Raw genomic sequence first — 15800 nt, 5'->3', positions numbered from 1 at the left:
CCTTCTGACACTCCGGAACTGTTGGTGCCCAAATTATCCAATCGTCTAGGTACGCTGCTAGGGATATCCCTCGAGACCGGAGTTGTTGCACTACCGTGTCCGCCAGCTTGGTGAATACCCGAAGGGCATGACCCTGAAGGAGTAGGCTTGATTCCCGAGTCTGAAACCGAGGAACTGAGAGAAGTTCCGCGCAACCGGGACGTGATAATAAGCGTCTGAAAGATCGATAGAGGTGGTGACGGCTCCACGCGGAAGTAGAGTCCGTGCCTTGAGCTACCGTAAGCATCGCGAAATTTGTCGCATTTTATGTAGAGATTTAGACGCGACAGATCCAGGATCACTCTTTGCTGATCGGAGTCTTTTTGGGAACAGTGAATAACCTGCCTTGAAACTTTAGGTGCCTTACTTTCTTTATTGCTCGTTTGTTGAGCAATTCTGTCACGTAATCCTGTAGGATTGATGTGGGTGGCTGGTAAAATCTGGTTAGAGGAGGAGGGTTCTTGATCCAGCTCCATCCTAGTCCTTTGGACACAATGCTGTGTGCCCAAGGGCTGAAGGTCCATTGGTCCCTGAACCAATACAGGCGACCGCCTACCTGTGTTTTCTCAGTGGGAGGGAGCGGGTTTATTCCCCCTACCACGTCCAGGTCTTCCCCTTGGGGTGGTGTTGGGCTTCCCTCTATGAGGGACTTTGCCTCTTCCTCCCCTTGCAACCCTATTAAGGCCGTGAAAGTATCCACGGCCCTCATATGTGGGGTTGTACGCTGGTGAAGCCACATAAGAGGGTGCAGCTGGTTGGACTAGCACATACTGTTGGGGGTGAGCCTTGGAGGTAGAAGGCTGTGCTACTGCCGAGACCGGGACGGCTTGGACTACCGCCTGATGGTGGGGCCTCTTATGCCTCCTGAAGCGTTTGCCTCCTCTCGTTTGGGGGCCGGCCGATTCTGGGGTCTTGCGCTTATAGGCAGAAATGCCCCAGCGAGAGCGCAGACTCTGATTGGCCCGTGTAGCCTCGGCCATAACGTTTGTGACCTCCTCTTCAGGGAAGAGGTTAGGTCCCCAGATCGAGCTTTTAACGAGCTTGTTAGGCTCGTGGCGGATAGTAGCATCGGCGAAGATGAACTTCCTGCATTCCAGTCTGGCCATGATAAACTCGAACAAGTCAGACTGGAAGCCAGCTAGCAAGGACTTAGCCAAAACTTGAAAGAATGGCTCGTCCGAGCAGGAGACGGCAGTAGCTTCTGTAAGGCAGACGGAGTTCAAGGACCGGGCTAACTTAATCCGGGCATCAAACTCCGTCTTCAATAAAGATTCCGGCAGCTTGGGGAGCTGCTCACTGAATTGCGTGGAAGCGCAGAAGGGGTCCAGCTTCCGACAGTGAAAGTGGACGGGCGTCCACCCAGAACTCATTACTTCCTGGGAATACCAGGAAGTAGGGTCTGTTTCTCTTAACTGTGGTAACGGATTACCATCGGCACGCTCGGGCCGTAGCCAGAGCGACTTTGTCAAGCAAGGGGTGGGTAGGTTGTCTCCCAGGGCGAACATTGTAAAGTTGCCCTTGAAAGGAGTCAACTTTCAGATATCTGCCTGCCACTCCGTCAGAGTGCGCAGAAGAGCCGACTGAGCTTGGTCCCTAGGGACGATGACAGTCTCCTAGGAACCTTATCTGACCAAATCCAAGCTTCCTCTGTAAGCCTCACGAAGCCTGGGTAAGGGGGCAGGAGATCGGGGGAAGAACTCCACCCTCCAACCGTCTCCTGCCAAGACCTTCAACTGTCAGCTTGCCATCATGTTGGATGGCCCGGAGTCTGGCGCCAAGGGTTACCGACATCGAACGGCGGGAGGTCCGCAGTGTCGGGGATAACATACTGTGGTTCGGCTGGGGTGGGTGAGCCATTCCGCCAGTATGTTATCATGACTGGCCAACTTCTCAGAGATTTTATTAAATCTCGTATCTAGGTCCTCTGTAAACCTCTTATAAAGTTGATTTGCAAAGGCCTCTGCGTCAAAGCAGGTTGGCGAGGAGGGCTTGGTTTTGCAGCCCTCTTACTCGCGCCTTTGCCGGAGGAACCAGACTTGCTCCCGGAGGCTACAGGTCCTGAAACCTTAGCCTTTGACGGGGAAGGGCGATGCCTTCTTGGAAGTCGAGGACTTGTAGCCCTTCGCCTTCCATGAAGTCTTCAACTTCAACTTGGGGATAGCAGACGGAGCTCTATCACCCAAGGAGGAAGACTTCACGAAACCAAAAAGAAGAGACGGATGAAGCAGGGGAGTCAAACAGAGGGGCCCGCCCAACAACCTCACTTACCTCACCACTTACCACCTGGTCCTGCTCTGTGTTCATCGGTTCCAGGTTAAGATCCAAGGCGGCTACATCCTCCGAGACCTCAGCGTAGAGGATATCCACTTGGGGTGGCTGGGTCTCATCCTGGATTTGCTGGATGATAGGGGTGGCAAGATCTTCAGGCACTGCGGCCGCCACCCGTGCGCCGGGGTAGAGCAAGTCCCTCAACCTAGCGTCGAGGACGTAGGGCTTCCCCGACGGAACATTCCTGCCAAACCCAGCCACCCAGGCCCGGAGGGATTCCAAGGCAGACTTCTTGGAAGCTTCGTCCGCCTGTAAGAAAACCAACAATTAGCTAAGAATGAAAAACCAGTCCGGGAACCTCATAAACAATATACAATATGAGGAGCATAAAGCGGAAGAAAAAGACTGTCACTTACCGACTCATCCCGGACGGTTGTGCAGAGAGCGAAGCAAACCTCACAACCATCGGGGTGCCAAACAACCAGGTCATCAAGTCGGACCGCACAACCAGCGTGGGTCCGGCATACTACGTGACCGTAGGGTTGTTGGAGGGAGGCGGTACACCCCGGCTCCTCACAGCGAACAGTCTGTAAGTAGAAAAGTACATGAACCTCCCACCCTAAGCAATCTAAAGCCGGCAAGGCCGGGAAACTCAACTACAACCGGAATACTCCGGCGGAGAAGAACTCCCTTATCATAAACTGGGCCAATAAGCTCTAAATTACACAGAGTGGAAGGTAAAAGCTTTCAGACCCCGGAGTACTCCGGGGAATGAAGGAAAGAGAAACCAGGAACTAACCATAAGGGCTGCCAGTAAAAATAACGGCGGAGCCCCCGGGTGTAGGACCGGACTCACGTATATATAATATAAAGGAGAGTACTCCTGTAGATAAACAGACTTATCTAAATATCAGACAAAAATAATAACAATAACAAGTGACGGTAAATACTCCGGAGACCGGAGGGATCCGCTCCCCTTATATAATGAAAATCCTTCCGCCCTTACTTCCCCGCCGGAGAAACAAGACGGGCAAAATGCTCGTATGTTCATAACATAAGCCGGAGCAATTATATTTTACCGTATCTACGTAACCCGACGGGGAGACGAGAGGTATGGATAGTGACTCGAACACGTTCGAGTAAACGAACCACCAACCCCAACACAGCGATGCTAGGGACGATATGGGAGGGAGCGAATCCCTCTACCAACAGGAGGAGTCCCTGAACTCGGAGAAAACGCCATCTAGCGTCACCCGCGCGAGTAGAGCAAGGCTGGAGAGGGGAGGGGGGGAGGGGGAGGAGTAGGCTACCAGGAAGGGAACAGGAGACAGGGAGAAACATATCACCCGCTCAACTGCATCCATACCTCCAAGAAAAATGAAACTTGGGAGGGTAGTCTACTACTGGAAGCTACGCAACCCGAAGCCCGACTCCTACCTAGGCGAAGCCTAATATGGACCTAACCTAGTATAGGCTAGGAAAAAGGGAGGAGTGCAGAAGGGAGGGGGAAGCAACAGGGAGAGAAATTTTGTGCCGAGAACCAACCGGGATCGAGAAGGGCGGGCAAGGAGGCGACTAGCCTAGAGGAAACACATCCAAAGAACTCGATTCCCCCCAAATGGAGGAAGAGAACTAAGGGCTCACTCTGCCCACCAAAAACGACCCGGAGGAAACAGCAACCAAAACTCCTTCAACCTGATCTCCACACCCAGGGCAAGGGGATGGAGGCAAACAAGCCTACTCCACAAAATAACCATCACACATAAAGAATAGAACCAAAATGTGCTCAATAGGGAGCGTAGCCTACCTCGGGAAGCGGTAGATCTGAGGCTGCCGCCACCTTTTAGAGGTAAACCACAAAAATAAATTAAATAAAATAAATAAAATAAAATAAAAAGAGAGCACCATCTCCAAGCATAAAATAATTAGCCTACTTGAGACCAAAAATACACAGGAACCCAACCTGGGGGTACCTGGACGGGCATCACCTAACAAAGGCCGATAGGCCAATGAAATGTAATTAAATAAACAAAAAGGGGGAGCCACCGCAAGGAACCACCAGGAAGGGAACCAAGGGGTCAAAATCTATCTATAACGACGAGGAGACAACTCCAACTGAAAAGAACTGAAGGAGTCGCCTCGCGGTCGACATGGCTGGCGGGGGACGCCGTGGCGTCATAATAAGATCTCAATATTTATGAAAATACGAGACCGTAACAGCCAAAAAATAGAACAAAACCCCACAAGAAGATGGTACTTAACTTAGAGATGGTAAAGCTGCTCGATGCCATCGTAGATGCGAGAAAATCCAAATAAAAGAGAGACGAGCACACAAAAGAAACGGTGCAGTCACGTGCTAGAAAATGGAATGAGGTAGGTGGCGCTGGTGTCGCCGTCCTGGCGGGTGTTGAGTGTAGGGGCTGTAACGGCTCACCGCTCTGTTCCGGGGATTTTGATAGGGAGAGATCTTTCGAGTAGGTTTCCGTGGTAGTGGTATTTCACTCACCCTTCTTTATACCGACGTCTTCCTAGAAGGCGCTCGACTGGGGGTAGTAACCCCAGCTTTCCTGAAAGCTCTTTTTCTCTGGTATATCTAGCAATGTTATACCTAGAAATTCGTGCTGTAATGGAATTTCACCGCTGACACGGACTGGACTCAGAAAATATATATATATATATATATATATATATATATATATATATATATATATATATATATATATATATATATATATATATATTTCTGAAAAATGAAATTAACTTTTTCATAGTTAAGTCCATTACTTTACTATACATTCATGCAAACTTTCAGACTCTTCATACATGATGATGACATCATGTCAAAACTGTCAGCTAAAATTCAGAGGTTGAAACAGCCATAATTTCCTGATCTGTCATCTAAAAATAGGCTGGACTTCAGCAGTACATATGATAAACTCATTTACTATGCTAGTCTGTCTTAACTAAAGGTAAATCATGTCCATTCACCATTTGTATATATTATTTTCACAGCACCTACCGTAACTGTTCATCTTTCTATCCATTCTGACAGGTGTGTCCACAAAACACCTACATTCCTTGAAATACCCAAAGTACATTTTGTTAGTTTTTTGCTGGATAAAAAAGCAGTCTCATTCACTGTATTGAGATGCTGTGCCTTGTGGAAGCTACAGATGTCATTACGACCATTATTGATTTTTGAAGGGAAGCCATCAACTCTAATACTATGTGTGGAAACAGTGCAGGGATGAAGTATGCCAGGGGAACTTTAAAAATTCAATATTTCCACGCCAGGGCGTGAACCTGACACTATCCTGACTAGCAGGTTCAACAGGTCTGCCCCAAAGGACTGTGTTCCTCTAATGACAAGGGACAGTGGATGACCAAATAGTCTGTGTAAATCATTACTGAACTTCTTCATGCCTGTTGCAAACCTACATCAAAAGAAATTATTGTTAGAGGCCTTAAGGCCTAGAGGCCTCAAGGCCTAAAGGCCTTGCACCTTCAACCTGTAGCAGTCTACTACTGATAACTTCTTAAATAAGGATAAATCTCACCCCTAATACCAAAGTTGCATCCATGGAATGCCCCTCTTACTAATGCCTTACTCATGCACAAGCACTGCAAGTTGTTTGTCTCTCACCTGTACCCCTCTTGCTCTTCCAGTATATATTGTAAAAAAAGTTGTACATTTTTAAAGAAATGTCATTCTCACCCCCATGACAATTACAGTAAATTTTTCATCACTTTATCAAAGATAATTCTAATTATCCATGTTATTTGATCAATAATAATTCTTTTAAAATTACAGTACACACTTATATATCATACAAAAAAAATGGTCAAGGCATTTGCATCCATTCTTTAAAAATGAACAGTAAATTACAGGCAGGTGTTGTAACAAAAAACTCAGAGGCTGTTTCAACATTTATATATTCCTCATGCTGTGAAATCATTATGCTGTTCGATAGACACAACACCCTGAGCTGTTTTTTTTTTTTTTTTTTTTTTTTTTTTTGGGGGTAAACAGTAAAATCCCGGTATCTTTGTGAGGGACTTTGATAACTGCTTCCATAGTGGTGGTATAGTAACCAAAAGGTCTATTAAACTGACTTCAGTTCCTGGGATAGGTTTCTCAAAGCAGCTTGATCTACAGGCTTGTATACTGAGTTTCCTGGCTGCTTAAATATTAGAAACAAGCCCTGCAAGGAGGCTTAAAAGTCTGAAGGGAGCGTTCTCTGAAAAGTCTAGCATGTACACATTAGTTTATTTGAGGTAATCCCAGCGATGAATAGTATAAAGTCTGCTACTCATGAAACAGATGCAAGAGTGGATCAGTGACTCTCCTACTGCAACTGCCAAGAACTCTCCAAATGGAAGCATTTAAGATATTCAAAGGCACAAGCAACATATACTGATCAAGGAACTCTAAACATGGTGAGCCTCACCTGAAGACCCATGTCATTTTTGGCCTTATAAGACTCAGATATGCAAAATCTGTTTACAGTAATATTTTTATAAAATGCAAACATATTCCTGTTGTAGATGTTGAAACTGCAGAAACAAATTTATGTTAAAAAATGGTTTATGCAAAAAGTGCCTGTTGGTGCTGATAATCATGTGCTCTGCTAGTACAAAGAAAATGCACCTGAAATAGTTGTTGTTAAAAAAAATTACGTAGAGAACAGCCAAGACCAAAACATGATATTCAGGACTTCCCTTCTTAAAACATTCAACAATCACTCACACCTGTAATTCTATAACAATCATTTGTTCAAACATATTAGGTCTACTTTAAAATAATAAATGTTAGGTCAATTTTGGTTAATTCATGATAATTATCCAATAGAAACAAACTCACTAAACAGTTGTGGTATCCTAATTGAGAGTTACATATATTTGTAAGACCTCACAGCTACCACAAATTAAGTCTGTTTTATGACAAGTCATGACATCAAAGCTTGTTAAGTTTGGCACTTGTGTTGGAGTGTCCAAAAGTGCACCTGTATTTCTGAACTTACAATACATGAAAATGGAGTAAGTTTCATGAAAAAATGGCCTTTCAAGAGCTATGCATATCTTGATGAACAGCTTATGATCATGATTTCTTACTTTAAGTGTTTTTGTATAATGCAATTATTTCCCGTCTTAGTCTATACTTGCTGTATAGAATCTGTTGAACTGGAGAGTATAAATACTGTATCGGTGACTGTGCCTTAGTTAGCCTAATCTAACAGACTGGAGCTCAGGCAAAAATTGTACCAGATAAAATACAGTGGAAAGAACTTCCTTCATGTCTACCATGTTGAAGGGAAAACCTACATCTGCTTGCAATAAGAAAGAACATTAACAAGTGAGATGCAGTTCCCTACTGGAGGATGATTTATGCCTAATCAGGCACTTACACAAGAGATGGTTGGTACTGTAATGACTATAAACAAACTTATGGAAAGAAATGAAAGTATGATGATTCACATGCATACAGTACAGGATTTCTTAAAAGAAAGAAATAACACCATATTGAGAAGAAACAATAAATGGAAATGCATAATGATCTTCCTAACAGGAATGCTCTCAATATATACAGGAATTTTTCAGCAGCCTACATAACAAAACAACACAAGATTAATAGCTAAGGGCTGTATGTCTCTGTCACTGGATCTAAAAAGTATTTATAGTCTAATAAGCTTGTGCCTAATGTGGACATGTAGTCAAGACAAAGTGACTGACTACTACATCCATGAAACATACTTCATTTCTGTGAATGGATGTTCTTCATTTTCTAAAGCTACTCACTATGCCATGTTGGTGTTGGAAATGTCAAGTTCACAACTGCCCTTGATTCCATCCATGTTCTGTGGTAATACATCTGCAAAACAAAAGGTAATTCATCTGGTCCAGATATATCAGATGGGGTCGCAATATAGCAATCTGAAAATACACAAACACATTTTGTATGAGCGACCGTGTTATGAATACAATTTCAGTACTTATTGTATCATAAAAAAAAGCTTCCCAATACAAAATTACCTAATGGCTTGTCAACTTCCTGACTATACAGAAATCTCCATGTCCCTGATTGTTCAGTAAATATTTTACACAACAGTATAATGGTTGTTATATTATACTGTTAGAATATTACTGTAGTACCTCAATGTAAATCAGTGGTATATATTCTTGGAATTATTTTACGAAGCTTCCATGTTTACATACATTTCTTCTGCCAGTTTGGGTAATTTTTCTTCTAAGCCACATCTGTTTACTAACCATTTCCATCCCGCCTTTAAATAATCCCCCAATTCAAGTTTTGACCCATACAATCTATCATTGTTCAAATGGTAGTTCTGTCACTTCCTTCTGAGTTGGTCACTTCTTTCATACTATATTTTTTTTTCAAAAAAGGCTATTATTTAATCAACTAAAGCTGCCAATCTCCCAAACCTTGGTTTGAAAATATATTTTACTTGTGACTTCACTGAATCTAGCTTTTATCTGTTCTCAGTAAAATTTAATGACATGATGTAAATTCCATCAAGCTATGAAATCTCAACTTGCGAAAGAAATCTACAAAATTACCTACCTGAGGGGTCACTCCTCTCTATCCAACACTGGCCACCTTCATTTGCTTTGTTTTTCAGCTGTAAAGAAAACCTTGTTAGATTATATCAAAGGAACTGTTACAAGTTACTAAATTTAAACAAGAAATTATTTAGATTGTTTTCAAGAGATACAAAATGATCAACAAATGTGTCCTTTAGTAGCTTAAGCAGGCTATGTATATTCCTTCTTTGTGATGATAAACAAACACACTGAGTGTCCTATTTTTCTTTGCTTCAGGAAGGAGACAAAGTAAATTCCAATATCAAAAGTTTCATTCATAAAATGTCAGTTTTTAAGATTTAAATGTTTTACTATATTCAAAGAACTGTTATTATTCCCACAAGTTACCGCAAAGGATTAGAAACTATGCCACCAATCATGTATTAGGGCTTACACCAGCAATATGTTAACTTATTTAAGAACTGATCTCGCTAAATTATTCTTAATAAATCAAGACAGAAGTTTTCCTTTAAAATAATTTATGGTTAGATATAAAACCACTGCCTATGACAGTTACCCTACTAACATGATGAACATACTGTATTGCATGAGACCAAAACAATGTATCATCAATGACATGTTTAAGCTATGTATCATCAATGACATGTTGTATGCACTGTCTTATGACAGCTGGAAGCACTGGAGTCTTTCAAATTCCTTCCCTGTTTCAACCTGATACTTCATTTTGAATCATGCCTGCAGCCTGTCATTTAACCTGACACCCCTCTGACTCAAGCTTCATCCTCAATCTCTCCTTCCATAGCATCTTAAAACTGTATGGGACTTCTTGAGAGGCATTGCTCATAAATTTAGCTATAAATATTAATTCAAAATGGTTCAATATCCCCCTTCCTCCATCTACATACACTCAGTCCCAGTTCTAGTAGTGTGTTCTAATTCTCTCCTCCCTTCATCAACCAACTTTGCGTATTTGTTTTTGGAAGCCTTCCTAATAACTATCATGTGGTGCATCAGGTAGTATCTTTTATATCTTTCAGTTGCAGTGGATAATTTTGGGGGGTCCTGAATTTTTATCAGTAGCAAAGTGCACTGCCAGTTATGGACATAGCAGTGTTTTTCTTTTATTGCTTGTGCATTTATTTTTCTTGGTATAAAACTGATTTTGGTGTCATTCTGAACTTGAATACACGTACATTACTTTATTTCAGTAAATTAAAAAAATGGAAAACAACCAAAATAAAAATTCAAAATTATACATTGAAATTCACCAAAAAAATTTTGATGGATGATGTCATCAGAACCTCAGAGGTTGGGAATAAAAATGTTATTTGATGTTACCTGACTCTCAAAAGGGTAAGTTTCTCATCCAACTATGCCACCTTCCTCATTGTATAATAGGACTCTAAAATCACCACGCCTTGCAGACAAGTAAAGGCTTAATTATTACCACAAGATAAAACTGTCTTGTAGCCAGTGTGACACATCTACAAATAACACTACACAAATGGAAAATAAACATACGATTTAACAAGTGAGGTTCAAAAATCAGCATTGGACAGGATCCAAACATTACTAATAGGAGTTCAAATTAAGAATTGTAAACACTCATAAAAATGTAAATAGGCTTTCATGCTACACTAGGCTGGGTGGCAGGAATACCTCCTTGTGTGCAGCCTCAAATGTACAACATGTGGCCATTCACACTGATAAATGTATCACATGACTGCAACACTTGTCTTTTTAACATCTGGCCATTCACATCCACAATTGGTGGTCTTAGAAGGTTCCAGCTAAGGTACAACTAAGGCACTTACTAAGTGCCTATCAATGGTCCCCACACGTCAACGTCTACAGTTTAAAGAAAACTACAATAAAGACCATATAGCTATAAGATGTTTATTGTACACCTGAGCATTTACCATGGGTATTTATATATGTTAAAGCAGTTCACCTGTATGACTATGAAAAATTAAAATATATTCCTCTTGTACTTACACCACACTCTTTCTCTTTGAAATAGAATTTCTCTTGGAAATGCAATTTTGCCAAAAAATTTAAATGATCTGTCATTTTACATCTTTGTATTCAGCCACACAACCATTTGTCTGCCCTTCACTCAAACAAATCCATCAGATTTACTTCTAAAATTGACCAGATCGCATGACTTATCCATCTGTCCCCTTTAGATCTTTAATGCCACTTTTGTTCATGTGATATATATTGACCATACACTGAGCCAATGTTTAAGTTCATCTAGCTTTGTCTTAGTTAACTCAGAAGTTTGCAACCCTTGTGGGCGGAATGGATTGCATATAAAATTTAGGCCAAACACTGGGACCTGTGAGGTCATTAAGTGATGAAAGGGAAATTGAGAGTAAAAAGGTTTTAAAGATGTAACAGGAGGGAAACCTCACAGTTGCACAATGAAACAATTGTTAGAAGAAGGTGGAGAGCAAGATGGGAGAAAGAGAAAATTAGTTATAGAAAAAAGAATGAAAGCGGTTGCAACTAGGGACTGAAGGGGCACTTCGAAGACCCTTAATTAATGCCTACAGCACTCAGCGTGGGATACACTGACGGCACTACCCCACTACAGGGATGCAACCACATCCTTGCATATTTACAATTAATTTTTTTCAAAAGAAAACATTGTTTTTCAAGCAAATATTTAGTTTTACCATCTTAAGTAACCTAATTAGGAAAATGACCGTAGTACTTTGCGAGATAATACAGTACAAGATTTTTTCCTATCCCTCAGACATAAGACACTGTTTTATCTGTTTCAGACTTGAATGAAACATTTCTAAAAACTACTGTTATTTGTGCTTGGAATTGTTTGGTGAATCAGTTTCTTAGTTACAATTACAATCACAAAACTATAACTGATATTTTATTTTTTACTCTTAAAACTTTTGTGGTTTTGGAGTTTGTATTGCTGAGAGGTAACCAATGATTAGTTTGCTAACCAAGCCCAGTAGATGGACAAGGTGTTGAGGTTGATATGGATGAGAAATGAATTGCAAGGTGTAAATACAACCATGGTGATATTTAAGTCAAATTTGGTTATTTTGGGGAGATGCTCTATGAGGGGCAAGAGGGGCAAGAATGCATTTCTTCTATTCTGGGCGAAATGTTGGGAACTGTATCATCAAGGTTACAATTGGTATTTGTGAATGTGAAAATAAAAATACAATAATCACACCCAAAACATTGAAACATTTATAGCATAACATGAAAGACTAGATAAAAAGGCTAGGCATCCATGGCAAATAATTCATCATGCCAAAATATAATCAGACAACTAATGCGCTAGTTTTTGATGCAAGCAGCTAAATTATACCCCTACATGTGTGTTTGAATTTGTTCTGCCCTCCAAAGTTACGTGAATGATTCCCCCAAAAATGATGACGACAAATCAGAGCCTTGGCCTAGCAAGTCAAAGGAATAAGGTGAGATGGCCATCTTCTGTGGGGACAAACCTGTGTATATGGTTGGGCTATATTTTATCTTTGTATTTGTCTATAATTTTTATAACACTAAAAGTCGGGCTTGGGGGGGGGGGGCAGGGTCTGGGAGGGTGGTAGGTAAGTACAGTAACCCCGTAGTCAGGTAGAACACAGCACCCTTGGTAGGGTTAGGTTAAGTTGTCACAGGTGAAATAGCCTTTTTTTTTTTTTTTGCATGTTTTCCAGGGGAGTAGGCTGCCTGATTTATGCTATGCTGCATAAATCTTATCTATATATGTAGGAATAGTTCTGTGACTAATGTGCTAGGGTAGGCTGTCACAAAATATTTTAGTGCTGATTAGGATAGGATATCACCACAGGATTACTACACCCGTAAATTTTGAATTACTTAAAGAACATAGGGCTTCAGAAACACCACAGTACTGCATAATGGGACGTCTAGCTTTATCAAACTCTCAAAACTTACTTGATAAGTATAATTTAGTAAGTGATTTACTTGAAAGTCAAAGTACTGCTGTATAAACCCAATAAATTAGTGAGCCTTTAGGATATCCTACTAAAAAGGAAAAATATTTACTGTAGACTACGTTGGTCAATTCATATTCTAATCGCCCACAGAGAGCGTGCAATCACAAACGGATGTACAAGAAACCAGGAAAAAGTTGACGAAAATTATCCTACGCGCTGCCATAGCAAAAGACAAAATTCTGAAAGAACATCACAACATCACATACAGAATTGGATTATTGGTTACACGTTAGGAGATATGGTAGAAATGATCTTACCTGATGGGTACAGGAAATAGGTCCCTTTTCACTTGGTGTACACAAACCAGATTGGTTATGATAACAGTGTGGTATCCTAGAGCACAAACTTTCATTTATTACACAAGTAACAAACAGACTACCATGCAACACTATAAACGCTACTGTCAGAACTAGACCTATCAACAGGTCACTAAAAGTTGCCATGGCAACGGCTCAGATCTCTATTACTACATGAAAGCGGTTCACTAAGTATATCTCATTAGTAAACAACGTTCACCAGTCTCATGTAAGAAGTTCCTTGGGACGTAGACACACTGAAGACGACAATGTACGGCATAAGGTTGGCGAGTCTAAAGTTTGATACAAATGACTGGTAGTTAATATTATGAGGATTTTTAATGGCTAATTAGTTATACTAACAACTTAGAGTTTTCATACAAAAATAGAGAAAATTTGTCATTTAAAAACTTTCAAGGAGAATTTAACATTTTATTATCATGTTAATGAAAGTAAAATATGAAACGAATTGCTAATTGGCATTGAGTGTTTGCGTGAACGAAAGATATGAAACATCCTGTAGTTATCATAATAACAGACAGTACTCATCGTGATAGTATCGTGTGTATTCAGTTTTATATTGCCTGAACTACAAATTTATTTACGAGGTAATTCGAGCATTTATAAAGGGCAATGTTTTTTTTTAATAATAAGTATTTAAAATTTTAATAAAAAAAATTCCATACTAATTCCACCTCGTTTTGCGTTACAAATTCGGATGGGCGTGAACCAAAATGAAAATGTCTGCGTAATTATTAGGTTAAAGAACTTGTGACTAAAGAGATCAGTCATTAATTTTTTTTTTATTTACCAGTTTCGGACTTTATTTTCTACTATGTTGTCTCTTATTACGGACCTCACTCGTTTGCTGTTATTTCTTTCGGGGGGAAAAAAATTACCGACTTGAATCCCTCCACCAGTTAAGATTTTGATATATTTTTGACAGAAATACTGTAGATTTAAATCTTCGTTCTGGACAGTATTCCCGGAAACGAAGATTTAAATCTACAGCATTTCTGTAATATATATATATATATATATATATATATATATATATATATATATATATATATATATATATATATATATATAAAGATAAAATCCACGAAGGAAACGGAAACACTGGAGTGCTGCGAGGCCTTTCGACGCTAGGTCCTTTACTTAGCAGACTGAAGAAATATAAAAGTAAGTTTACAAAGAAAACTCATACAAATGACAGATGGGGATTATAAAGGAAACATTTTAATCTTAGCCCTGGTATGTATTATTTGGACCCCTGTATTAGAAAAATGTTCAAGAATGACCTAAAAGATAAAATCACTGACTTAATTACAAGTTAGTTACTTGATATATATTTTCTATATATCCGTATGTTTAATATAATTTTTACTTGTAAAAATGTTCATCTTGCAAAAAGTTATTATTGCTTACAAAAAAAGAGAATTATTTTGTTGTACTAAAAAAAAAATAATTTTTTTTAGCTGGTCAGTCACGACCCCGTATAATCTTTTAACTGTCCTGTCCCTGCTTCTGAACGGCTGATCCTAATCCTTTGTAAAACCTCTTAAATATTTAATCCTGTTTTGGCAGTTCTACTAATTCTTCAATTGTGTTGGCTTCCAGGTACATATGTTTCCTTTATAATCCCCATCTGTCATTTATATGAATTTTCTTTGTAAACTTACTTTTATATTTCTTCACTCTGCCAAGTAAAGGACCTAGCATCGAAAGGCCTCGCAGCACTCCAGTGTTTCCGTTTCATTCGTGGATTTTATCTTTATTTATATATTCATCACATTCCATATTTTCGTGATTCAGTTATACACACACACACATATATATATATATATATATATATATATATATATATATATATATCAATAAATTGATTTTGAAAACTTAAAAAAAGCCGGTTGTAATACTTAATCATACAAATAAAATATAGTTTTTGTACTAAAACTTGTTAACAGGTATTTGGGCTGTAAAGCTGTACTACTTGTAAATACAAGAATGATAATAGTAACTGAAAATAAAAAATAATTAAAAATATTCTTTATTGTGTCTAGTGCTACCTATGAATATTAGAGGCGGAGACTAAGTACGTCATAGTATCAGCTGGACTCTTGTGGGCACCAGAAGACCCATACCTTATTGAATAAGAACTATGAATAGAGATGCTGGAGATGAGTGGAGATTTGTGAAAGACATGAATGGCGTAATTGGAGGCGATAATGATTATGGTTTGTGTTAAGTAGCATTTAATTAGGTCCCATCGTGCATTCCCCCCTTATGCTAACCCACTCTATCAGACTGTTCTCTATAAATTTTCTGTCACACACTGCAGAACGCATCCACTCCAAAAAAATGCGTTTTTTGGGAATTTGATACCTGTAGAATCGTCACAGAGAGATGAAGCTAACATTTTCTCCAATTCAGCTTATGATGTGCAAATTGAGGACAACGAGGTTTCTTTTCACACGTCTCGGTAGTGTCCAAAAATCTTGGTCTTAATTATCCTCAAGTAAATACCTGCTTCTGATGGTCCGTGTTCCTCACACTGTAATTTTACTTGACACTGATTTTACTTTTTTTTTTTTTTTTTTTTTTTCAAACCAAATGTTAACTCGTTTTCTGCGTTTTC

At 39.8% G+C, this 15800-nt stretch overlaps 1 protein-coding gene across 3 annotated transcripts in view; it reads right to left on the bottom strand.

The window, feature by feature from the left end:
• Positions 1 to 13452, bottom strand: part of LOC136844450 (uncharacterized) — a 71199-nt gene extending 57747 nt beyond the window's left edge. The window contains exons 1-3 of one of the 3 annotated variants that reach the window (XM_067113699.1): positions 13380 to 13452; positions 8888 to 8945; positions 8104 to 8238 (exon numbers count right to left, since the gene is read on the bottom strand). In XM_067113699.1, coding sequence (XP_066969800.1) covers positions 8104 to 8238; positions 8888 to 8945; positions 13380 to 13439 — 253 coding nt within the window. In that variant the 5' untranslated portion in view covers positions 13440 to 13452. Of the gene's footprint in view, positions 1 to 8103; positions 8239 to 8887; positions 8946 to 12912; positions 12984 to 13120 lie in introns of those variants that run through there. The other 2 variants (XM_067113698.1, XM_067113700.1) reach the window with 2 other exon arrangements.
• Positions 13453 to 15800: the final 2348 nt, after the last annotated feature.

Source organism: Macrobrachium rosenbergii, chromosome 12, assembly GCF_040412425.1.
Source record: "Macrobrachium rosenbergii isolate ZJJX-2024 chromosome 12, ASM4041242v1, whole genome shotgun sequence".
Classification (NCBI taxonomy): domain Eukaryota; kingdom Metazoa; phylum Arthropoda; class Malacostraca; order Decapoda; family Palaemonidae; genus Macrobrachium; species Macrobrachium rosenbergii.
The sequence above is the reverse complement of the archived record's forward strand: the minus strand, read 5'-3'. Positions and strand labels throughout refer to the sequence as shown.